Source organism: Ostrea edulis, chromosome 6 (assembly GCF_947568905.1).
Source record: "Ostrea edulis chromosome 6, xbOstEdul1.1, whole genome shotgun sequence".
NCBI classification, from domain to species: domain Eukaryota; kingdom Metazoa; phylum Mollusca; class Bivalvia; order Ostreida; family Ostreidae; genus Ostrea; species Ostrea edulis.
Window position 1 is genome coordinate 17,251,300 of NC_079169.1, and position 22,903 is coordinate 17,274,202.

General features: G+C 35.0%; 1 protein-coding gene across 2 annotated transcripts in view; it reads right to left on the reverse strand.

Moving 5' to 3' along the window:
• The window catches only part of LOC125646862 (xanthine dehydrogenase-like), a 63,945-nt gene extending 42,703 nt beyond the window's left edge, over positions 1-21,242 (reverse strand). Inside the window, exons 1-8 of one of the 2 annotated variants that reach the window (XM_048873437.2) lie at positions 21,157-21,242; positions 17,128-17,267; positions 13,397-13,566; positions 11,137-11,291; positions 7,810-7,889; positions 7,462-7,532; positions 1,056-1,242; positions 80-159 (exon numbers count right to left, since the gene is read on the reverse strand). In XM_048873437.2, coding sequence (XP_048729394.2) covers positions 80-159; positions 1,056-1,242; positions 7,462-7,532; positions 7,810-7,889; positions 11,137-11,291; positions 13,397-13,566; positions 17,128-17,267; positions 21,157-21,206 — 933 coding nt within the window. In that variant the 5' untranslated portion in view covers positions 21,207-21,242. Of the gene's footprint in view, positions 1-79; positions 160-1,055; positions 1,243-7,461; positions 7,533-7,809; positions 7,890-11,136; positions 11,292-13,396; positions 13,567-17,127; positions 17,268-21,095; positions 21,115-21,156 lie in introns of those variants that run through there. The other variant, XM_048873438.2, reaches the window with a different exon arrangement.
• Positions 21,243-22,903: the final 1,661 nt, after the last annotated feature.

The following is a 22,903-nucleotide window of genomic DNA, read 5'->3' on the forward strand; positions in this document are numbered from 1 at the left end:
CTCCGACCATTTTCTTTTTAATTGTACTGCACCTAAAATGAATTTCAATAATTATCATATACTAGTCTAGTAAACTTACATCTATGCCATACATCTCTTGTACTTCCCTGAGATCAATAAGCACATCATAATTCCATTGGCCTAATTCGATGTACACTCCTAAAAGAAACAAATTCAAGTGTCAAAACAACAGTTCACATACTGTGAGGGTTATTTTCACTCATATTTTTTCACCTTTCTACACTTACAAACAGTTCCATCCCCATTTAAATTCACGCTGACACAGGTGTGTTAAAAGAGAAATAGGAGAGAAAACAATTTCACCCAGACTTAAATTTGCCCACTGACAATGAGGGCAAATGGGGCAAACATAAAACGGGGCCAAATATTGTACTGTATACTTTAACCTAATTAGGCACAAATTCTGAATGGGATTTTATGCATATAAATAACATGTGATTCATTGCGTAGAATACACAAAACAAATTGTGATTTTAGAAATGTAAAATCAATTTTTTAATATGTACAATTTTACACACACACAGATATAGAAAAACGGGAGTTCATTACATTAGGAGAATCTCATTTGATGAGCTGTACTTGTTTTTAAGGAGGATTAATCATTGAATTTTCTATTGCAGAGCTTGAAGTCAGAGGTTGCTTGTCTCTTACCATTAGTGTTGAAAATTCAGGAAAATTTCATAATCGATCATCGGTCATAATCGAAAGAACTGGATCAATGAATGATCGATATAATCAGTGTTTACATGTAGTTGATAATGTTTATTATTTTTGGTGTTACATGTATTTCTATTTAGTTTTATGGATATGTGCAGTATACACACTAGCTGGTGTCACTGAATTCCCAATTTTCAATGTGGAGTCCACTCTGACTCTCCCCCGCACATGTCTCGATATAAAAGCTGGAGTAACAGTCAGATGAATCTCGGATTAGGCGACAATCGATTATGAAAAATAGAATCGATAATCGGAATCAAAGAGCCAAAAACGATTGACAATCGATTGTCGGCGACAATCGTTTCATCACTACTTACCATACCCAGTATTTCCAAACACCAGTTTGTAGTTCTTGCCCTTGTTCTGTTGGATTACTTTAACAAGCTCATCCACACTTGTGGGTTTGAACCACTGGACATCTCCTAAAGCCAGCACCGAGCTCTGTCTGTGACAGCATCCCTTACAGGGCTCCCCCGTCCTATCACAGCGTTTGATGTGTACGTCCTGTTGTATAAAACCATTTACTGATGTTGTTACATTTGATGTTTCACAGTGCAAGACATAAAGAAATTATCGACACTTGGGATACAAGTTATTCAGTCCAAATGAACTTAAACAACTACCTGCTGTCCACTCTGATCCCAAGTTACTGTAGATTAACGTGACAGTGGTGATAAACTACCTTTATATTGTGATGATGTATTGTGAGTTACACCACATCTAATGTATACAGGTATGTGTAGCAGGAAGAGAGAAAATTCTATTGATCAGCATAGGTTCTTGTGACCTTCAGAAGAGAGAAAATTCTATTCATCAGAATTGGTTCTTGTGACCTTTAAACAGGTGTTCTACCTAACGAGCTTTTTGACCATTGGTCAATGAATCCAATCACTTCTGAACATCACATTCCTCCCCTTCAATCTCTCCATGCCTTGATGACATTAACCCAGAATCTTTCCGCTCACTGTACAGCCCATAAAACACAGGCAGGTTACAAAGATCAATAAGCAGGATTTCACAATTTTGGTAGAAGGCCAGTTGGTCATTATCAAAATGCATACAGTTTTTTCCTGCATGGTGTTCAGAAAAACAGAAAATTTTCAATGAAATATTATGCATTTTCAATATATGATCAACTTTTCCCCAACCTTGGCCTAAATCCAGGCTTCATGGAATCCAGAAGTTTAGTGGAGCAGAGAGGTGGTTCATTCATGGCATGCTAAATCTCATAATCATACAAACAGTTTGACTGCTAAATGTCCAGAAATAAAGAGTTTTTAAACATATATGATAAATTTAGCCCCACCTGGGGGCCTGAACCCTGGGGCAAATGATTTTTACAGTTTTCAAAAAGGGCTTGTTCATTATATCACACAAACATTTTGCCTGCTTGATGTTCAAGAGTAAATCAGATGAATAACTAAAACATACAGCATTTTCAACAGATTATCAACTAAGTCCTACCCTGGGGCCTGAACCCAGAAGTACTAATTTCACATTGCTCAATCATTCAAACAGTTTGCCTGCTTGATGTCCAGGAGTACAGACATTTTTCAGATTATGTTAATTTTGGTAGTTTTGGCCCCCACCTGTGAAATTCACAACTATAAAGTTTCCCTTAAAGGGACTGATTCACAATTTTCCCCAAAATTTTGTTTTTCACTTTTTTAACCTACTGTCAAATGTATTTAAAAGAATTTGCATAAAAATTAAGGTTATACATTATCACAGAAGCTCATTTTAGAGAATTTGTTACTTGTTTTGTAAACAAAGATTGTGGTATGTTATTGTTTACGAAGTTTTCAAAAGAAATGGATATCAATCTAAGTTTATTATATCTTTCACATTTCAAGCATTCTTTAGGTAGAATGTGTCATCTACAAGTTAAAATTTGTAACTATGGAAAATTAATATGCTTTATATTACAAAATTAATATTCACTGCTTTGTTTGTACATTATTGTATTCATAAAAAGACTCGAGTCTTCCTTTACATAAAATATTGCTTTCATTCTTGCATTCAGAAGGTCAAAATTTTGGCTGTCAACATTAAATGAGTTATAGTTTTAATGTTTAATATCACAAATGCAAAATCTTTTTTCCAAAAATCGTGAACCAGTCCCTTTAACTTATAGATGCTATATACCAAAATTGGTTGAAATTAGTTCAGTTTTTCTGGAGAAGAAGCTGAAAATGTTCAGAATACTAATACTGGTATATCAGTTTTCAAAAGTGGTCATTTCAAAGTTTACAGAAAGTACAAACAGATTATTCAGAACGACTTATGAAGGTGATCACCATGTCACATATATTTTGGAGAAATCAATTTATATTTATCTTTTAATTGGGTAGGAGGGGGGGGGGGGGGGGCTATATAATATTTCATTAGCTATATCCTCTGAGCTCAGTGAATTTCATACTTCCCAGGTAGCTGGTAATCTGTACAATAATTATGTAAATAACTGTTAAACATCTTCAGAAGAGTGCAAATGTTTTCATTTATATCTGCATAACTGCATGTAATATCCTTACATGTATTTTTTATATTTGTCTAGGCTATCAGAATAATCACAATAATTAAGTCTCCACTAACAATAAGTTTGCCAGTTGTTCCTTGTTTACAGAATAGAATCTTTGTTTCCCTGCCATAAAAAAACACCCTAAATATTAAACTTCTACAAGATTCTTAATATTCATTCATTACATAGATAATACATGTACATTAAATAATATCAATTGTATATTTTTTACATTCCATAGAAATTTATGTATAATATACATACACTGTAACATTTGAGTATTTTTTTTTATATCTGTCTAGGCTATCAGAATAACAATAGGTTTGCCAGTTGTTCACAAAAGGTCATTGTTTACTGAATAAAACCTTTGTTCCCCTGCCATAAAAACTCCCAAAATGTACCACTCTTATCTAATGTTATAAACAAGTATGTTTAATGTTGCTAAATTTGACTAACAGTATTTACATTCCCCCACTGTGTAGCCAGCAGTAAACCCTTCCTGTGCTATTGTGTTATATTTCTATATCTAAGCACTTATAATAACAAAGAGTCATTAAGAAAAAATAAAGAGTTGTGTCACAAATCTCTGTGTTATAATCACAGCCTCCTAAAAACAAAGAATGCAAAGTTTATCACCTAAACAAACAAGAGGCCCATGGGCCACATCGCTCACCTGAGAAAAGAGTGTTTATGTTTTAAACCCAACATGGCAGGTGTGACCAGAAAATCAATAGGGGGTCATACACGTTGTAAATATGTGCATTAAGTGTGTAATTATAACAACTGAATGCCCTTCAGTCAAAGATTTTTGGTGCCAAGATTAATGATATTCACCAAGTTGTTCAAAAGGAATCGACGGCGAGTTTTCTTCTTCTTAATTTATAAATGAAGACAAAAATGAAATTATATCACTAGATTTATTTGGATGCAAAATTAACAAGAGCAGAAAAAAATTGAAAATTTATCAACATTTACAAACATGTAGGTCAAAATTGTTTTTGTAAAGTGATCTGATGGAACAGGTGAGCCTTTGAGTTTACAAGTGTATATAAATAGTGGTGATCAGTCCACAGGCTTACAACTGAAAAAATATTTGTTTTTTAATTTTTTGGAAGTTTACCCAGTATATTTGAATGAAAAATGGAGATCAACAAAATTCAGTACATAGATGCTTTGAATAGAAATGATAATCATAAACAAGAAATTGTTTTGAAAATAAAAAATGAGCATAAATGGATTTAAGTGTATTATCCTTAAGTTTGTATCTTAACATAGAGGGTACTTGGACATTAATAAAGATTTTTAAAGATTTTCCCTATATATTTGTGTGTAAAACTTTGATCCCCCCTTGGGGCCCCATCTTATCCCCGGGGGCCATGATTTGAACAAACTTGAATCTGCACTATGTCAGAAAGTTTTCATGTAAAAATCAGCTTTTCTGGCTCAGTGGTTCTTGAGAAGGAGACTTTTAAAGATTTTTCCTATATATTTGTATGTAAAACTTTGATCCCCTATTGTGGCCCCATCCAACCCCAGGCGCCCATGATTTGAACAAACTTGAATCTGCATTATGTCAGGAAGCTTTCATGTAAATCTCAGCTTTTCTGGCTCAGTGGTTCTTGAGAAGAAGATTTTTAAAGATTTTTCCTATATATTTGTATGTAAAACTTTGATCCCCTATTGTGGCCCCATCCAACCCCCGGGGCCCATGATTTGAACAAACTTGAATCTGCATTATGTCAGGAAGCTTTCATGTAAATCTCAGCTTTTCTGGCTTAGTGGTTCTTGAGAAGAAGATTTTTAAAGTTTTTCCTTATATATTTGTGTGCAAAACTTTGATCCTCCCTTGGGGCCCCATCCTATCCCCATGGGCCATGATTTGAACAAACTTGAATCTGCATTATGTCAGGAAGATTTCATGTAAATCTCAGCTTTTCTGGCTTAGTGGTTCTTGAGAAGAAGATTTTTAAAGTTTTTCCCTATATATTTGTATGTAAAACTTTGATCCCCCCTTGTGGCCCCATCCTACCACCGGGGGCCATGATTTGAACAAACTTGAATCTGCAATATGTCAGGAAGCTTTCAGGTAAATTTCAGCTCTTCTGGCCCAGTGGTTCTTGAGAAGAAGATTTTTAAATGACCCCACCCTATTTTTGCATTTTTGTGATTATCTCCCCTTTGAAAGGGACATGGCCCTTCATTTGAACAAACTTGAAAGCCCTTCACCCAAGGATGCTTTTGGCCAAGTTAGGTTGAAATTGGCCCAGTGGTTCTGGAGAAGAAGTCAAAAATGTGAAAAGTTTACGGACAGACAGACGGACGCCGGACAAAATGTGATCAGAATAGCTCACTTGAACCTTCGGTTCAGGTGAGCTAATAAAAAGAATTCAAAATAGCTTTTACTTTTAAACAAACTATGTCTAACAACAAACCCTGAGTTTCTTTTTTTTTTGAGGGGGGGGGGGGTGTGTGTTTTTTTATTTATAAACTATGCAATTTCATTAAGAAAGGAAATACAATGTGATTCCCTACCTTAGAATGCCCATACATTGTAACATTTGAGTATTTTTTATATCTGTCTAGGCTATCAGAATAACAATAGGTTTGCCAGTTGTTCATAATTACATAATAGATGTAACACAATTTCTCCTCTACAACTACTCTACTGTAGAATCATTTAAAAGTCATGGGGGCCAATTTTTGTGGATTACTGAATTTTTACGGGTTCGTGGGGACGCAATTTCGTGGATTTATATATTTGTACGAAAGATAACTCTGGAATGTCTTTATTCGTTGAGGATGTTTTGTGGGTGAGGGGTACCCGCGAATTCCACGAAAATTGAGCCACCACGAATTCTGATTCCACAGTATTTCATGCCAGCATTACCAACTCATTGTTTCTTTGATGTCTCTGTGTACCATTGTATACTAGTGATGAGATTCAATAAATGATTAATTGATAAAAAGTACTCAAAGTTTCTATTATTTATATACCTATATAACACAACCCCTTAAACATTTATAGTCCAGCCCATCTGTCAACCTGCAGGACATTCAAACAGTTGCAAACATCAAAATAATTGGTACAAAGCTAATTATCATTTCAAATAAAGGTATTTATTTGTACAAATAACATTAAAACTAAACAAAATTATTAATTGAGGAGAATCTAATTTGGGGGGAGGGGGGTAAATATTAGGTTTTCACTGAAGAATTGTGAGTGAAAAATGAGTTGGTAACAAATTATTTACAACTCAAATAAAAATTGTACATTTTCATAAAAACTTTACAAAAAATAATGTAGGGAAAATAAATATTTTGGAGGTATAAAACAGTCATTTTAGCGAACTGGAAAAATGGAAGATTTTGTCCAAAAAGTCAATAAGCTATTTTAAAACAACTAAAATAAGTCTTTGCATTTCCTATTTCTTTTGTCTTATTCTTATACTGCAATTACTTATTGGCATTTTGCTATATATTTTGTTGATATCATTGATTATTTCTAACAGAAACCTCAATCACACTTCCAAAAAAAAAAAGTTGAGTCAAGTGATTGGAAGGTATGTGGCTGTTGGGAGCCATTCTTATTGAAACCTGTACGAGGGTACATGTCTCACTGACTCTTAATTCCCAAGAATCGTCAACCTTGTCTGCGATCCGTATTTCGCCAACCTTGTCTGCGATCCGTATTTCCTCTCATTTCATCCTACGGATTCATTTCTTTCAACATGCCAATACCCATCGTCGCAAGCCACACCAATACCCATTGTCGCAAGCCACGCCTGTTGTCTCCGTTTCCACTACATCAAATCAAGAATGGGTAGGTAGTACCGGACTCAGTAACCGTGGCTAGCGACAATGACTAATACCACAAATCCCTCAATAAAAATGATTATACAAGGAATCTGTTGATAGGGGAGCTTATTGCACAAACGTTCATTATAGAAACGAACAGATGCATATCATGAACACATAGACAGCTAAACTCTGAATCCCTTGAATTCCTTGCCACTAGGAAATAAATGAAATCAGAATCGGAATATGAATTTGAAGACGAGTTTGATTTTAATTTAGACTTGACAACAGTGGGTGCATTTTCATTTACAGATGACACAACACTGGACTCCACTTCAATTAACATGTCAAAGGCAATTTTGACAAAGAACTGGCCAAATGGCATCCTTAAATTCCTTAAATGAACTTGCCTCAATATCAGGAACTTTCTGGTTATTTTCTTCTGCATAGGACTTCATTGCATCCAAAATAGATCTGAAACCTTTTAGTTGAAACATTATATATAAGTACATAATTTTCCTCTTAACATCAAAAAGCAATATAAATCAAATTTCAATTTTCATCCATGAATTTGTTTTGTGTTGTTGAACTTTCAGATCAATATGGTTACTGTATCATATAACTGATTATGAGAACTCCAAAATCATTAATCTTTGCAGTCGACAAATTGAATTCACTAGAACATCATGTAATGTGTCTTAATGAATGGATATCAAGAGAATAGAAATGAATAGCGGAATAATTTGCCCTCTCCTTACCAGTACATCGGCAGATCACAGAATCAAACGCATCTTCAACCATTTCCTTTGTGACACTTCCATCATGAAAGTCTAGAAGGCTAGATTCAACAAAAAATATTATTATACTTTCATGTAAAATACACGAATCTGAGAAGCATTTGAAAAAACATATTGTTACCCTCTGAGAACAGAAAGCAAGCGCTCCAGGGTAATAGTATCTAGCAACGGGTAACAGTACTTGACAACGAGTGATATTATAAAAAATTATCACATGCGTGAAATTGATGCGCATATGGTTCGCCGTAGATTGTTAGACGACGTCATTTGAGCGTTTGTAATAAACACGAATACTCGCATAGATATACGAAATATCGCATGACCGTAATTGATCAAATGTCAACAGACGTACGTTTTTCTGCTTTGTTGTTTATATAACATTCAGTATAATAAAACAAATATTACATGTAGTTGAGGGTAACATTGAAAATTTTCACCCCTCGAGAAACCATTATCAACCTCAGCTAAGCCTCGGTTGACAATGGTTTTCTCGGGGTGAAAATTTTAAATGTTACCCTCAACTAAATGCAATATTTATATAATATCATACACTTTTATTCCTAATCCAAATAATTCATTTCATTGTGTTACTAATGATAATCAACACTAGGGTAAAGGGTCGATCACAGCAAATTTTCTTATAAGAGTTACTGCAAACTTCACTTGCTTAAAACATTTTAGACAAGATTTCAGGGAGCAAAATATTGATTAACATATGCAGATTAAACTAAATATTAAATGTTGATTTCATTTATTTATTTTAATTCCATGCTCTTTTTGAAAGTGTCATTTTGAATTCTAAAAAGAAACATAATTTTGATATACCTGAGTTATTAGATTTTCTGATTGGTTTATTTGGTCATGTGAATTACTATTTAGGATCAGTACCACATTTCCTTGAGATAATGATTGTGCACCACTTCTATCTGTGAAACCCTCCATTACATGTATTTCTTTGCTAACAATGTTACATTTACATTCAACAGATTTTTTCCTTATTAAGCTCTTTCAAGGAAAACTTGCAAAGTACATCAATTATTTAAACCTTCTTTCAATACTGGCACCCATCATATCCCCGATAAAAACAACAAAACTGTCATCATTTTTAAGTGACTTCAGTCAAATGTCAAGGAACAGAGACAAATTACTGCAGGTTTACTTATTTTAGCGGATTTGAAATTCGGCACAGTCGGAACTGATCTGCAATTTAGCGTAATCATGATTTAGCACTTCCTCTGTGTGTGAGAAAGGAGAAATAAAGAATTTCAGTGCAATTTCAGTGCAACTATAAATTAGCATGTTTGCTTCACCAAAAAATGTCACTAAAATTTGAATCCTGCTATGATAAGATATTGAAAGAAGAAACATATTTGAAAATAAATCTCGATTAAGTAATATATTTAATTTCCAAAGTTTTAGCATGTGATATCCCTACAAATCGTAATGACAGCCATTTCTTCCTGAATGTGTTGCAGTTGTGAACAATGCTTGTATGAATCTTGATAAATATAGAAATCTATTTCAAAAGCTTGAAATTCTGACAGAAAATGAACAAAACGTATAAATGTAAAAAACAAATTTCAGTTTCGAAAATACAAGAGGAAATTAATTGCAACACTTCACACCTGCATACTTCTATATGAAGCGTTAACGTGCTTCGTGAAGTATGCCAACATGAAGTGTAGCAATTCAAGCCCTCAGGTATTTCAATAAATCAAAATTTGATTCTCAATAATATACAATTTATTGCATAAATTTTCAAAACATAGTTAGCTTTATTCACCTTGGAAAAACTATATCTCCCTTGGAGGTATGTGACTTTTCTTGGATGAATAAAGCTGCATATATACCCCTCATTATCATGCAGTAAAACTGCATATACCCCTCACTATCATGCAGTAAAACTCATATACCCCTCACTATCATGCAGTAAAACTGCATATACCCCTCACTATCATGCAGTAAAACTGCATATACCCCTCACTATCATGCAGTAAAACTCATATACCCCTCACTATCATGCAGTAAAACTGCATATACCCCTCACTATCATGCAGTAAAACTGCATATACCCCTCACTATCATGCAGTAAAACTCATATACCCCTCACTATCATGCAGTAAAACTGCATATACCCCTCACTATCATGCAGTAAAACTCATATACCCCTCACTATCATGCAGTAAAACTCATATACCCCTCACTATCATGCAGTAAAACTGCATATACCCCTCACTATCATGCAGTAAAACTGCATATAACCCTCACTATCATGCAGTAAAACTCATATACCCCTCACTATCATGCAGTAAAACTGCATATACCCCTCACTATCATGCAGTAAAACTCATATACCCCTCACTATCATGCAGTAAAACTCAAATACCCCTCACTATCATGCAGTAAAACTGCATATACCCCTCACTATCATGCAGTAAAACTGCATATACCCCTCACTATCATGCAGTAAAACTCATATACCCCTCACTATCATGCAGTAAAACTGCATATACCCCTCACTATCATGCAGTAAAACTGCATATACCCCTCACTATCATGCAGTAAAACTCATATACCCCTCACTATCATGCAGTAAAACTGCATATACCCCTCACTATCATGCAGTAAAACTGCATATACCCCTCACTATCATGCAGTAAAACTCATATACCCCTCACTATCATGCAGTAAAACTGCATATACCCCTCACTATCATGCAGTAAAACTGCATATACCCCTCACTATCATGCAGTAAAACTGCATATACCCCTCACTATCATGCAGTAAAACTGCATATACCCCTCACTATCATGCAGTAAAACTCATATACCCCTCACTATCATGCAGTAAAACTCATATACCCCTCACTATCATGCAGTAAAACTGCATATACCCCTCACTATCATGCAGTAAAACTGCATATACCCCTCACTATCATGCAGTAAAACTCATATCCCCTCACTATCATGCAGTAAAACTCATATACCCCTCACTATCATGCAGTAAAACTCATATACCCCTCACTATCATGCAGTAAAACTGCATATACCCCTCACTGTCATGCAGTAAAACTGCATATACCCCTCACTATCATGCAGTAAATGTATAATGTCAATGTAACTTGCACTGTAATAGTGGTTTGATGAATTTACATCTGATTTCAAGGTTTTGCAGTAATACATGTACAATCTTGCTGGTACGCGAAACTGTGTTGACAACTATTCTTTGTGCTTTCCTCTAAAAACAGTTTGCTGATCATTATTCAGATTCATGATCTTGCTCACTTACGCATGCATATTCATGACTTGTCCTGGACTGCAAAAGCCGCACTGACTGCCATTGTACTGAGCAAGTCGTTTTGGGACAGCTTTTTCACTGGTGGAATCAATGCCCTCAATGGTGGTAATCTCCCAGCCATTACAGGAAAACAGTGGCACCATGCACTGGTAACAGGAAAGATGAATTAAGATATAAACAAGGCAGGGAAACCCTGAACTTCTTGTCTGGTGTCAATCAATCCAGTTGTCTGGCACTGATGATCAAAACCATCTGATCAGTATAATCTTCTCCAAGATCATAAATTACATCATCATGTGCAGGCCTGAAGAATCCCATGATCTAATTTATTATGATTATACTTTTATATAATGCCTTATCTAATCAGCACAATTACCCTAAAGAGCTTTATATGTAAAACAAACTAACACAAAGAACAATAAATACATGTAAATAAATAAAGATGCAAGATAATATTAAACCCAGGTTAACATAGCAACTAAGAATTAAGGCAGGACAGCTGTAGGGTATCAAATATCACAGGACAATGAAGACCAGGGTTTGAACAAAGGTCATGTATGCTCCTAAAACAGAACCACCCTGTATCTAGTTTTGGTGTTTATAAATTTGAATATTGTGTATATACCCAGCAGCTTGCCAACTTATGGAAGTATGCTACACCAGAAAAATTTGATTTGGATGAAAAGTGGAGGATGTGTACAACAATATTTTGAAATTGAAAACTTTCAAATTTACTTTATTTAGTCAGAAAATGCAGTTTTAGTAGAAAGTAATCTGAGAAGAATTCAAAACCCCTGCTGAACTCGAACATGCGACCTATATAATTCAGCAGTTGAATTAGTGCTAACCTACTGAGCTACTCAGCTAGGCGAGAATTTTTTAAATGAATAGACAAATATTGCAGATATTTATATTTTCATCCATGTTTTACAAGGAAGTCAGCCATTATGACGATGAACAGTACCTCCTTGAGTACAACACATTGAAAATCAAATGGTTTTTACTAGAACAACATTGTATAATCTTCTTGTGTTGATAAAGTAAGAAGGTGGCCCACAGGGCTTATCAGTCTCCTGGGTATTAATTAAAAGTATCACCAGCCCCAAGGGCTATGAAATCTATCACAATTTTCCTGTTCTCTATATCTAATATTCAACAGCTACATGTATAAAACAAGATGTGTTCTTGCATGGTCAGAACCCTGGGGATGCAAAATTCACAACTTTTGTAGATCGATCACTTTCTGCTTCTCCTAAATGTCAATTCAGTTTTCATAAAGCATCAGCAAAATTAAAGAAGTTTTTCAAATCATAAAGACAATAAACACTATGATAATTTTGGCCGGCCACCCTGGAACCTAAGCCTTTACCCCTGGAACCTAAGCCTTTACCCCTGGAACCTAAGCCTTTACCCCCTGGACCTAAGCCTTTACCCCTGGACCTAAGCCTTTACCCCCTGGACCTAAGCCTTTACCCCTGGACCTAAGCCTTTACCCCTGGAACCTAAGCCTTTACCCCCTGAAACCTAAGCCTTTACCCCTGGAACCTAAGCCTTTACCCCCTGAAACCTAAGCCTTTACCCCTGGAACCTAAGCCTTTACCCCTGGAACCTAATTAAGCCTTTACCCCTGGAACCTAAGCCTTTACGCCTGGAATCACAGAAATTTACAATTTTGGTAAAGGGCTACCTGCTCCTTCTAAATATCTATTTAGTTTCAATTTAATAGTATCGATAGCATTAAAGAAGATGTTATGAAAGAAAATTGTTAACGCACGACAAACAACTCATGATGATGGATGCAGACCACCTCAGTGACTCACATTGACCTAAAAGTTACATGTAAGTTTGTGCTAGAACCACTTCAAAAGTAACAAGTCTTTCCCCATAACTTGCACTACAGATGACAAATATACATTTTATATCAACATTTCAAGCCTGGCATCCTGTAGGGATCCGGGTTAGAATAGGTCTTTAGTACCTCTTGCTTTTTGTATAAGGTGACTAAATGGGGCGGTCCTTCGGATGAGACCGCAAAACCCGAGGCCCCATGTCACAGCAGGTGTGGCACAATAAAGATCCCTCCCTGCTCAAAAGCCATAAATGCCGAGCATAGAACTAAATTTTGCAGCCATTCACCAGCAATGGTGACCTCTCCAAACAAGTGAAAAAATCTCGAGAGGGACATTAAACAACAAACAATCAATCAATCAAACATGGCATCTTATTGCACGGATATGTGCTTTGATCTTACTGAATTCACAGCATAGCTCTTCCTTTCCATGGAAACCGGATCATACAATTCCACCTGCACAAGACATGTTCCACAGCCCCCTTCCCTGCACATGTACTTGGTTCCTGTGCTAATTCTGGATTCTCGTAGAAATGAATTCAATGATGAGGAACCCGAATATTCGCTTCCAACTGTTAATATCAGAAAATGATTACAGTAGTACTTATTCCTTGATTGAGTACATGCACCACTGATATTTTCTAAATCCTGAATGGTGCTGAGAAATGGTTTTAATCTGAAAATGTGTCGTAAAAAGCAAAAAAAACTAACATCCTGAATACCAGAGGTACAATGCATGCATCGAATCGCCAGAACGATATCCCAATACAGTTGTTAAGTTACGTCTTATCATTGATCCGGAATTATTCTGAGTGTGACATCAAAGCCTTCATATTTAATCATTACAGTATTCATGTTAATTATAAGTTATTACAGTACTGTTAATTATAAGGTATTACAGTATTGTTAATTATAAGTTATTAGAGTATTGTTAATTATAAGGTATTACAGTATTGTTAATTATAAGTTATTACAGTATTGTTAATTATAAGGTATTACAGTATTGTTAATTATAAGTTATTACAGTATTGTTAATTATAGGGTATTACAGTATTGTTAATTATAAGGTATTACAGTATTGTTAATTATAAGGTATTACAGTATTGTTAATTATAAGGTATTACAGTATTGTTAATTATAAGGTATTACAGTACTGTTAATTATAAGGTATTACAGTACTGTTAATTATAAGGTATTACAGTACTGTTAATTATAAGTTATTACAGTATTGTTAATTATAAGTTATTACAGTACTGTTAATTATAAGTTATTACAGTATTGTTAATTATAAGTTATTACAGTACTGTTAATTATAAGGTATTACAGCATTGTTAATTATAAGGTATTACAGTATTGTTAATTATAAGGTATTACAGTATTGTTAATTATAAGTTATTAGAGTATTGTTAATTATAAGGTATTACAGTATTGTTAATTATAAGTTATTACAGTATTGTTAATTATAAGTTATTACAGTATTGTTAATTATAAGGTATTACAGTATTACTGTTAATTATAAGTTATTACAGTACTGTTAATTATAAGGTATTAGAGTATTGTTAATTATAAGGTATTACAGTATTGTTAATTATAAGGTATTACAGTATTGTTAATTATAAGGTATTACAGTACTGTTAATTATAAGGTATTACAGTATTGTTAATTATAAGGTATTACAGTATTGTTAATTATAAGGTATTACAGTATTGTTAATTATAAGGTATTACAGTATTGTTAATTATAAGGTATTACAGTATTGTTAATTATAAGGTATTACAGTACTGTTAATTATAAGTTATTACAGTATTGTTAATTATAAGGTATTACAGTATTGTTAATTATAAGGTATTACAGTATTGTTAATTATAAGGTATTACAGTATTGTTAATTATAAGGTATTACAGTATTGTTAATTATAAGGTATTACAGTATTGTTAATTATAAGTTATTACAGTACTGTTAATTATAAGTTATTACAGTATTGTTAATTATAAGATATTACAGTATTGTTAATTATAAGGTATTACAGTATTGTTAATTATAAGGTATTACAGTATTGTTAATTATAAGGTATTACAATATTGTTAATTATAAGGTATTAGAGTATTGTTAATTATAAGGTACTTATACCTACAGAATAAACAACAAAAAACTAACAAATAACTAGGACTAAAACTGATGTCTCAATCCCATTCATTTTCCATATCTTTAAAACATTTTAGGGATCATCTTTAAAGTGGAAAATTAACAGTTACAGTACATAATAGTCACCTATATGTATGAGTGCTTCAACCAAGGAACAGCGTTGTGAACATATGATAGCGCTAGTGAATTAAGTTTACAAACTTACCAACTAACAAAGGGCAAAAAAGATATAGTCTGGACAAAAAAAACTTTTACATAAAAGGTCATGGTCAAAGGTTATAAAAGGCATGTAGTACACTGTCTTATCATGGTATACCAGCATACCAAATATCAAAGGCCTATGTCAAAAGACAAAAAAGTTATGGAAAGTTATGGCCCAGACAAACTTTGTATGAGAAGCGGAAGAAGAATTCACACTGAAACAATATGTTCCCATTCTGGGAAGGGGAGACATAATTAAGTAGCTGCAATAATGTAGCCCTCTCTGATTTTTCTTTTTTTTTTGGGAGAGGGCTACAACTCCTTAGGATCTCTGTAATAGTGCAAATGCAGGAGCGATTCACTCCCGCAACATTTTCGATCATTCTAATCATTTGCTGACTTTCGTTACCAAAACAAAATGATTTTCTGTTTCTTAATCAATATATAAATTTACAACCTGCAACTTACGACTTGTGAGGCTCTATTCTACCATTTTCAACAATTTCGATATAATCCAATTTCTCGATTTATATTTGTGCGACATGTTTGATGTACTGAAGTTTCAACTTCCGATTGTCAAGTCATTTGCGTGTACCATATAAGGTAGTATTTACATCAATGGACAAGTATGGAGGAGAAAGCTATTTCGTCGGTATTAAAAAGGTTTAGATTTAATATAAAGTTAAAAAACAAACAGCAAAGTGTAAATTCTTTCTGCAAGCATATGATTTTCCTTTCTTTGTTGGAGTGGCTCGAATAACTATATTTACGCGCAAATTTTCAATGTTTAGGTTTTTCAGTAGATCCACCTACGAGATCTCGCGATAACAAGCATGGCGGAGCAGACGAAAAATTTTGCATGCTGTACATGATGTTTAACGAAAAACACCTTTATTAGACATGCCCAAGCACAAAGTTGGTACTCCTTTTGGTGTAAACAGTAAAGAAATCAGATAGGGCTACATCATTGCAGCTAATAAGTAATAATTAAGTTGTTAACGTCTTGAAAATCGTATTGTGATAGTCAAGTCACATTGTGTTCTTCATATCATGACGTATATCGTATCCTGAAGTAGCCCACAATATTCAGGACAATATAAATTTACAGCTATATATTTATATCACAAATCGCATTTTCCTCTATGAACCAACCAATTTCAGCGTGCGACACAATCCGTTCACATTGACTATGAACGGATTATGAACTAGCTTAAAGCACGCAACTGAGAGAGCATAATGATTTGAAAGAAATAGAACATCTGTTACAAAGATCTCGCAAGTCACACCTTTGGATTAAGATTGTGAATTTACATGGACTATCATCCCAATCTTGCGGTCTCCTACCTCCAAAATACAATACTCCTTGCAATGTTGATAAAAGGCAGGGTGAGACAAAATGTGACGTCATGTCTATGTGTTGACGTACGTCACAATAACTACTGTGACAGAGGCTAGGAGTTCGTTTTTATGCAACAAAATAGAAACAATGTAAACAAATGGTGTTTTAGTGAATGAATATAAATATAAGAAATGAACATCACTTTTGAGCTATTCATGGTCAATATGAACGGATTTGGATTTGAGGCAAATTCTCTGTGAATCGCTAGCGTGATTCACAGAATTTGCCTCAAATCCAAATCCGTTCATATACTCACCATGAACAGCTCAAAAGTGATGTTCATTTCTTAAATATTTACAATAGAATTCAAAGTTTGGTGCAGTTGTTTACAGTTTACACAACATCCTGATTTAAGAGTCTTACTGTCATTTCAGTGCTATATAATTACCAGTGTAGGACTTCCCATTAATAGTTAACGTAATGCTAGACTGTATCCCAGTGTTGCATCTGAACTTGAAGAAATGTCCACATGATTGACAGGTCCCCATGAACACGCCATTTTTCAAGTTTTCTTCTTGTGGGAGGTGTCTGTAAACAATTTTAAATATAAATGGTATTTATTCACTTTCAAAACAAGAAAAAAATTCATGCACAATCTAAAAACTAACTATTGTAACTGTTTCTAAATCCATAATCTTCGCTGTGATGGTAGATGTAGTAAAAAAATCACAGCCAAACCAAGAACAGCAAACCTCACCAAGAACAGCAAACCTAGCAAACCTCACCAACAACAGCAAACCTCACCAACAACAGCAAACCTAGTCAATCAGACCTTCTCAAACCTCACCAAGAACAGCAAACCTAGTCAATCAGACCTTCTCAAACCTCACCAAGAACAGCAAACCTAGTCAATCAGACCTTCTCAAACCTCACCAAGAACAGCAAACCTAGTCAATCAGACCTTCTCAAACCTCACCAAGAACAGCAAACCTAGTCAATCAGACCTTCTCAAACCTCACCAAGAACAGCAAACCTAGTCAATCAGACCTTCTCAAACCTCACCAAGAACAGCAAACCTAGTCAATCAGAGCTTCTCAAACCTCACCAACAACAGCAAACCTAGTCAATCAGACCTTCTCAAACCTCACCACGAACAGCAAACCTAGTCAATCAGACCTTCTCACACCTCACCAAGAACAGCAAACCTAGTCAATCAGACCTTCTCACACCTCACCAAGAACAGCAAACCTAGTCAATCAGACCTTCTCAAACCTCACCAAGAACAGCAAACCTAGTCAATCAGACCTTCTCAAACCTCACCAAGAACAGCAAACCTAGTCAATCAGACCTTCTCAAACCTCACCACGAACAGCAAACCTAGTCAATCAGACCTTCTCAAACCTCACCAAGAACAGCAAACCTAGTCAATCAGACCTTCTCAAACCTCACCAACAACAGCAAACCTAGTCAATCAGAGCTTCTCAAACCTCACCAACAACAGCAAACCTAGCAAACCTCACCAACAACAGCAAACCTCACCAACAACAGCAAACCTAGTCAATCAGAGCTTCTCAAACCTCACCAAGAACAGCAAACCTAGTCAATCAGACCTTCTCAAACCTCACCAAGAACAGCAAACCTAGTCAATCAGACCTTCTCAAACCTCACCAAGAACAGCAAACCTAGTCAATCAGACCTTCTCAAACCTCACCAAGAACAGCAAACCTAGTCAATCAGACCTTCTCAAACCTCACCAAGAACAGCAAACCTAGTCAATCAGACCTTCTCAAACCTTGCTGGTGAGCTCGGCGTTTTTGCGAGCCTAAGAAGTTATGAGTGTTAAGTGTTAAATGGTATTAATTACTGCATAAGCTGGCAGGTGCCATGGTAAAGAATTATTCCACTGGTGGCCACCACTTAAAATTTGGTATCATTGACTTCAGAAAACTAAACATTAAGCACATACATGTAGTCACTTTTTGTGTACTCGACAATTATAGACTTATAGTGCAAACATCAAACTAGTAAAAGGACTGTCATAGTCTGGCTCCTTCTGTAAGTGTCCATCACAATCCGAACTCATTATTCCCATTGTTTACTAGTATATACATTGCCAACTGCTTGTAAAAGTTGTAAGCCCTGCCAAAGACCTACTAATTAATCCTAAGTAAATACTGCAATTTTTAAAATTACCTTTATTACCATCTACTAATTAAGAACGAAATTATTGCAAATGAAAAAAAAAATAGAGAAAATAAACCTGTACAGTATAAACATGTGACAACTGGACAACAAGATGATATTAATCTTAAAAGTCATAAGAAAAAATAGAGGTTGTCATCATTTATATATAAGTATTGAATCATTGTATGATATTCCAAGGGTGGTGTCAAAATATATAATTTACATGCAATATATGAATTGTCACAAATTCAATGATCTGCAGAGCCCAGTACTAGACCTTGAAACGATTCCAGGATTTGTGATATATTTAGTGTGTACATGTTTTTTCTTCTTTTCAAAAACAAGAGTGTATATATATATATATATATATTCCTTTTTTTTTTTCTTTTCTTTTTCTGCTGTACATATGTAAGACAGTTCGATTCATGGCACATGTATAGCTTGATGCGCGAAATCTGTCGTCCATAAAGCCGAGACATACAGTATAAATAACTATGGTTGGGTGGAGAGCTACAAGACTAACCCTAATTTACTGTCGTTTGCAGATCAGAGATCTCCAGTGGATTTTTTGTTTCTCAAAGAGCAAGTAGAGGCCAGAGATAAATTGGCAATATCCTGGACCTGTGGCTAGTTGTAGAGATGGGGAAACATAAGGAACTTCAATCAGCCCCAAACTTTATCCTTTCCTTTACCAAATCACAGGAACCGGTAATTTTGTCTGTTATGATTATAATACGGGTCTATACCATACCACCTCCTATTAAAGAAACAGTTTTTATTAGGGGTGCATGGTATGGTATAGACTCGTATTATCATTTAGCATACTTGATTCTAACAATCCGTCGTACTCACTCTCAGGTTAATCGGCGATGACCGGCGACACATTTGATTGTGAGCCAGAATTGCGCACATATCCTGCCGGGTAAGCCAATTGAGCAGGAAAATTTTGATAGGCAAAGGTCGCTTCAAGCTGGCATCCTTGGAGACAGTAGTATCGAGGTGGCTTATTCTATTTTAAGACATTTAATGTTTTAAGCTTAATCCAGGTACACCAGTTGAAGAAATAAACATAATTTGTAAATATGTTGGTTAATAATGTTTATACATTAGGTCAACATTTTCATTACTGTACAGAAGTCGGGTCACTTGATTCTAAACGTGTCGCCGGGTATACCCGGCTTAGTTCGACTCGACCAGATTTTATCAGAATCAAATATGAAAATTATTACAGACAACATTACCGGTTTCTGCAACTACATTTAAATCTTTAAAATTACTCTTTGAAATAATTATCTTGTAGGTGTTGAGATATAAGCACATGGTGCCTGAAGAACATTTAATTTGATCAACTTATTGCTCTAAATGATTATCATGAAACAAAAGCATGCACTGTGCAGACTCCGCTCTCTGATTGAAATTAGGCTGAATATATTCTCTTTAGAGAAGTCGAGAGGCATAGCCTTCATTGAATTCTCTTCGCAAGCATTCATATTTTGATTCTGGGAAACGTGCAAATGCCGGAGTCGGTGACGGTTTATGCTTCGACCGACGTTTCGACTCAGATGTGCCCTGGATTTACGCAATAGACAAGTTGTTTTCAAACATTTAACAGCAATGCACAAAACCGTCAAGAGGAAATCAAAGCTTAGTTGCTTTTAATCCATTTTCCACATGCCCCTGTCCCGGGTTTAAATCACAACTTTGATTATGTCAGCCTGCTTTTCTCTTAACTGGTCCCCTATTGTGACAGCTCCCAAGACCAGTTAACGCAAACCCGGGACTGGGGACATGTTGAAAATGGTTTAAAAGCAAGTAAGTGTTGATTTCCTTGTAACAGTTTTGTGCATTACTGCTAAATGTTTGAAAACAACTTGTCTATTGCATAAATCCAGGCACATCTGAGTCGAAACGTCGGTTGAAGCATAAACCGTCACCGAATCCGGCATTTACACGTTTCCCAGAATCAAAATATGAATGCTTGCGAAGAGAAGTAGATTTGCCATATATGAAGAGAAGTCGATGAAGGCACAGGGGCTCGTCACGAATTGACCCTCTCTATTCTATATTTACACGTGTAAATATAGAAGAGACGATGTCAAATTCTAATAAGACAAATATTTCGTGACGAGCCCCTGTGATGAATTAAGGCTATGCCTCTCGACTTCTCTAAAGAGAATAGGCTGGATACTACACCGATGGAGTGACAACTCTTGTGCATTACTGAACACAAACCATTGATCAAAGCTTTATCCTGCTGAATCAGTTTTTTGTATATAAAATATCAGATACATACAACACTGCACAAACAGGGCATCTCAAAGTATTTGCTTTTATCGCCTCCATTTTGTTTGGGTCACATGATATTATGTCAGGTGGAAGGCCTCGGGATCCAGACCAGTAGGCGGATAGGCGGATCCAGGGCGCGCTACGAAAGCTTCACTGACACAGTGGAGCGTAACGTAATGCCCTCCGTTGAGAGATAGTCTAGTAAAAGCAGTAAATTTAACAATTTCGTAAGAGAGAGAGAGAGAGAGAGAGAGAGAGAGAGAGAGAGAGAGAGAGAATCAGAGTTCCGATTTATAATTAATCAACATCGTTCAATCAAATTTTTTAAGTCCTTTTTGAATTTCAAATCATCAGAGTCTTTTTCTGTTTTAGTAATATTTTCTGATTGAATTTATGCAATTTGAATATATTCAATCGTATCAGTATATAATTACCTGCGTACAAGTATGGATCATATAGATCTACTCTTTTATTATTGGTTGGTCCAACAAATGTCGAATTATAAAGATTTAAAAAGAGCAATTGAAAGTTAAAATATTGTCTTCAGCCCTTTATTGGTCACAGCTTGTCGGTCAGGTGTTGGATGTCAGTCGACTTTTTCATCTACATGGACTAGCTCCGTAGAGAGGTGGGACGGATCGTAAACCCTTGGCTAGCGAAGATATGATACTGATAGGACTCCAGCTTTTTTAGTTTCAACACTGATAGGACAGCTATATATATATATATATATATATATATATATATATATATATATATATATATATTTATTTTTTTTTTTTTTTTTTTTTTTTTATCAATGAACAAAAAATATTATAAAGTGTTTCAAACTTTTAATTCAACTATCTTACAAACAATAATACGGAATTGTATGCATGCTTTCTTTTATGTCCAAGTTGAATATACTAGAGATAATTTGCAATAAAATACTGCACCTTTGAAAATATTTTCATATTAATTAAAACATGTAATTAAAAATCACAAAAGAAGTATTCAGTTGTGAATAACATTGCAAAATAAAAATGGTATATCATGTTGGTCATAACTTGAAGGATAGAGATCAGACTTTGACTAGAGTATAAACACATCTTTAACAATTTGATAGTTTGCCAATACAACCTACATGTATCATTGGTTGAAATGCTTTGACTACGGATAACTCCGTTTACCTGATCTTGAAAGATATAGGCCGGCTCACGGGTGTGACCGGTCGACAGGGGATGCTTACTCCTCCTAGGCACCTGATCCCACCTCTAGTATATCCAGTGGTCTGTGTTTCCCCAACTATCTATTTTGTATTGTTATAGGAGTGATGAGATTGATCACTGTTTGTTATCTTAACCTTTCATATTAAATACTGATATGTGAAAAATGCTTGTATTAAAGTACATGAGACAAAAAATTCAGTAAAACAGTAATTAAAAAATATACATTTTGCACTAATTAACAAAAGAAACAAGATGTGTTTGGGAAACACTAATGCCCCCCGATAATGGCCAATTCCCAAGATGGCCAAGGTCACAAGGACAAATATCTTGGTACCAGATGAAATATCTTGTCACAAGAAATGCTCAAGTGCAACATGAAAACTATGATATTCACCATTTAGAAGTTATGACCAATGTGAATTTTTTTAAAAGTAAGTCAAAGTAGGGGGGGGTCAAGTGCCTGTGGTCTAGATAAGCAAGGTAATTCTAGTAATAGAACTAGAAACGGATGTAAGAAGGAGGGGGGGGGGGGTACTGTCATTTAAG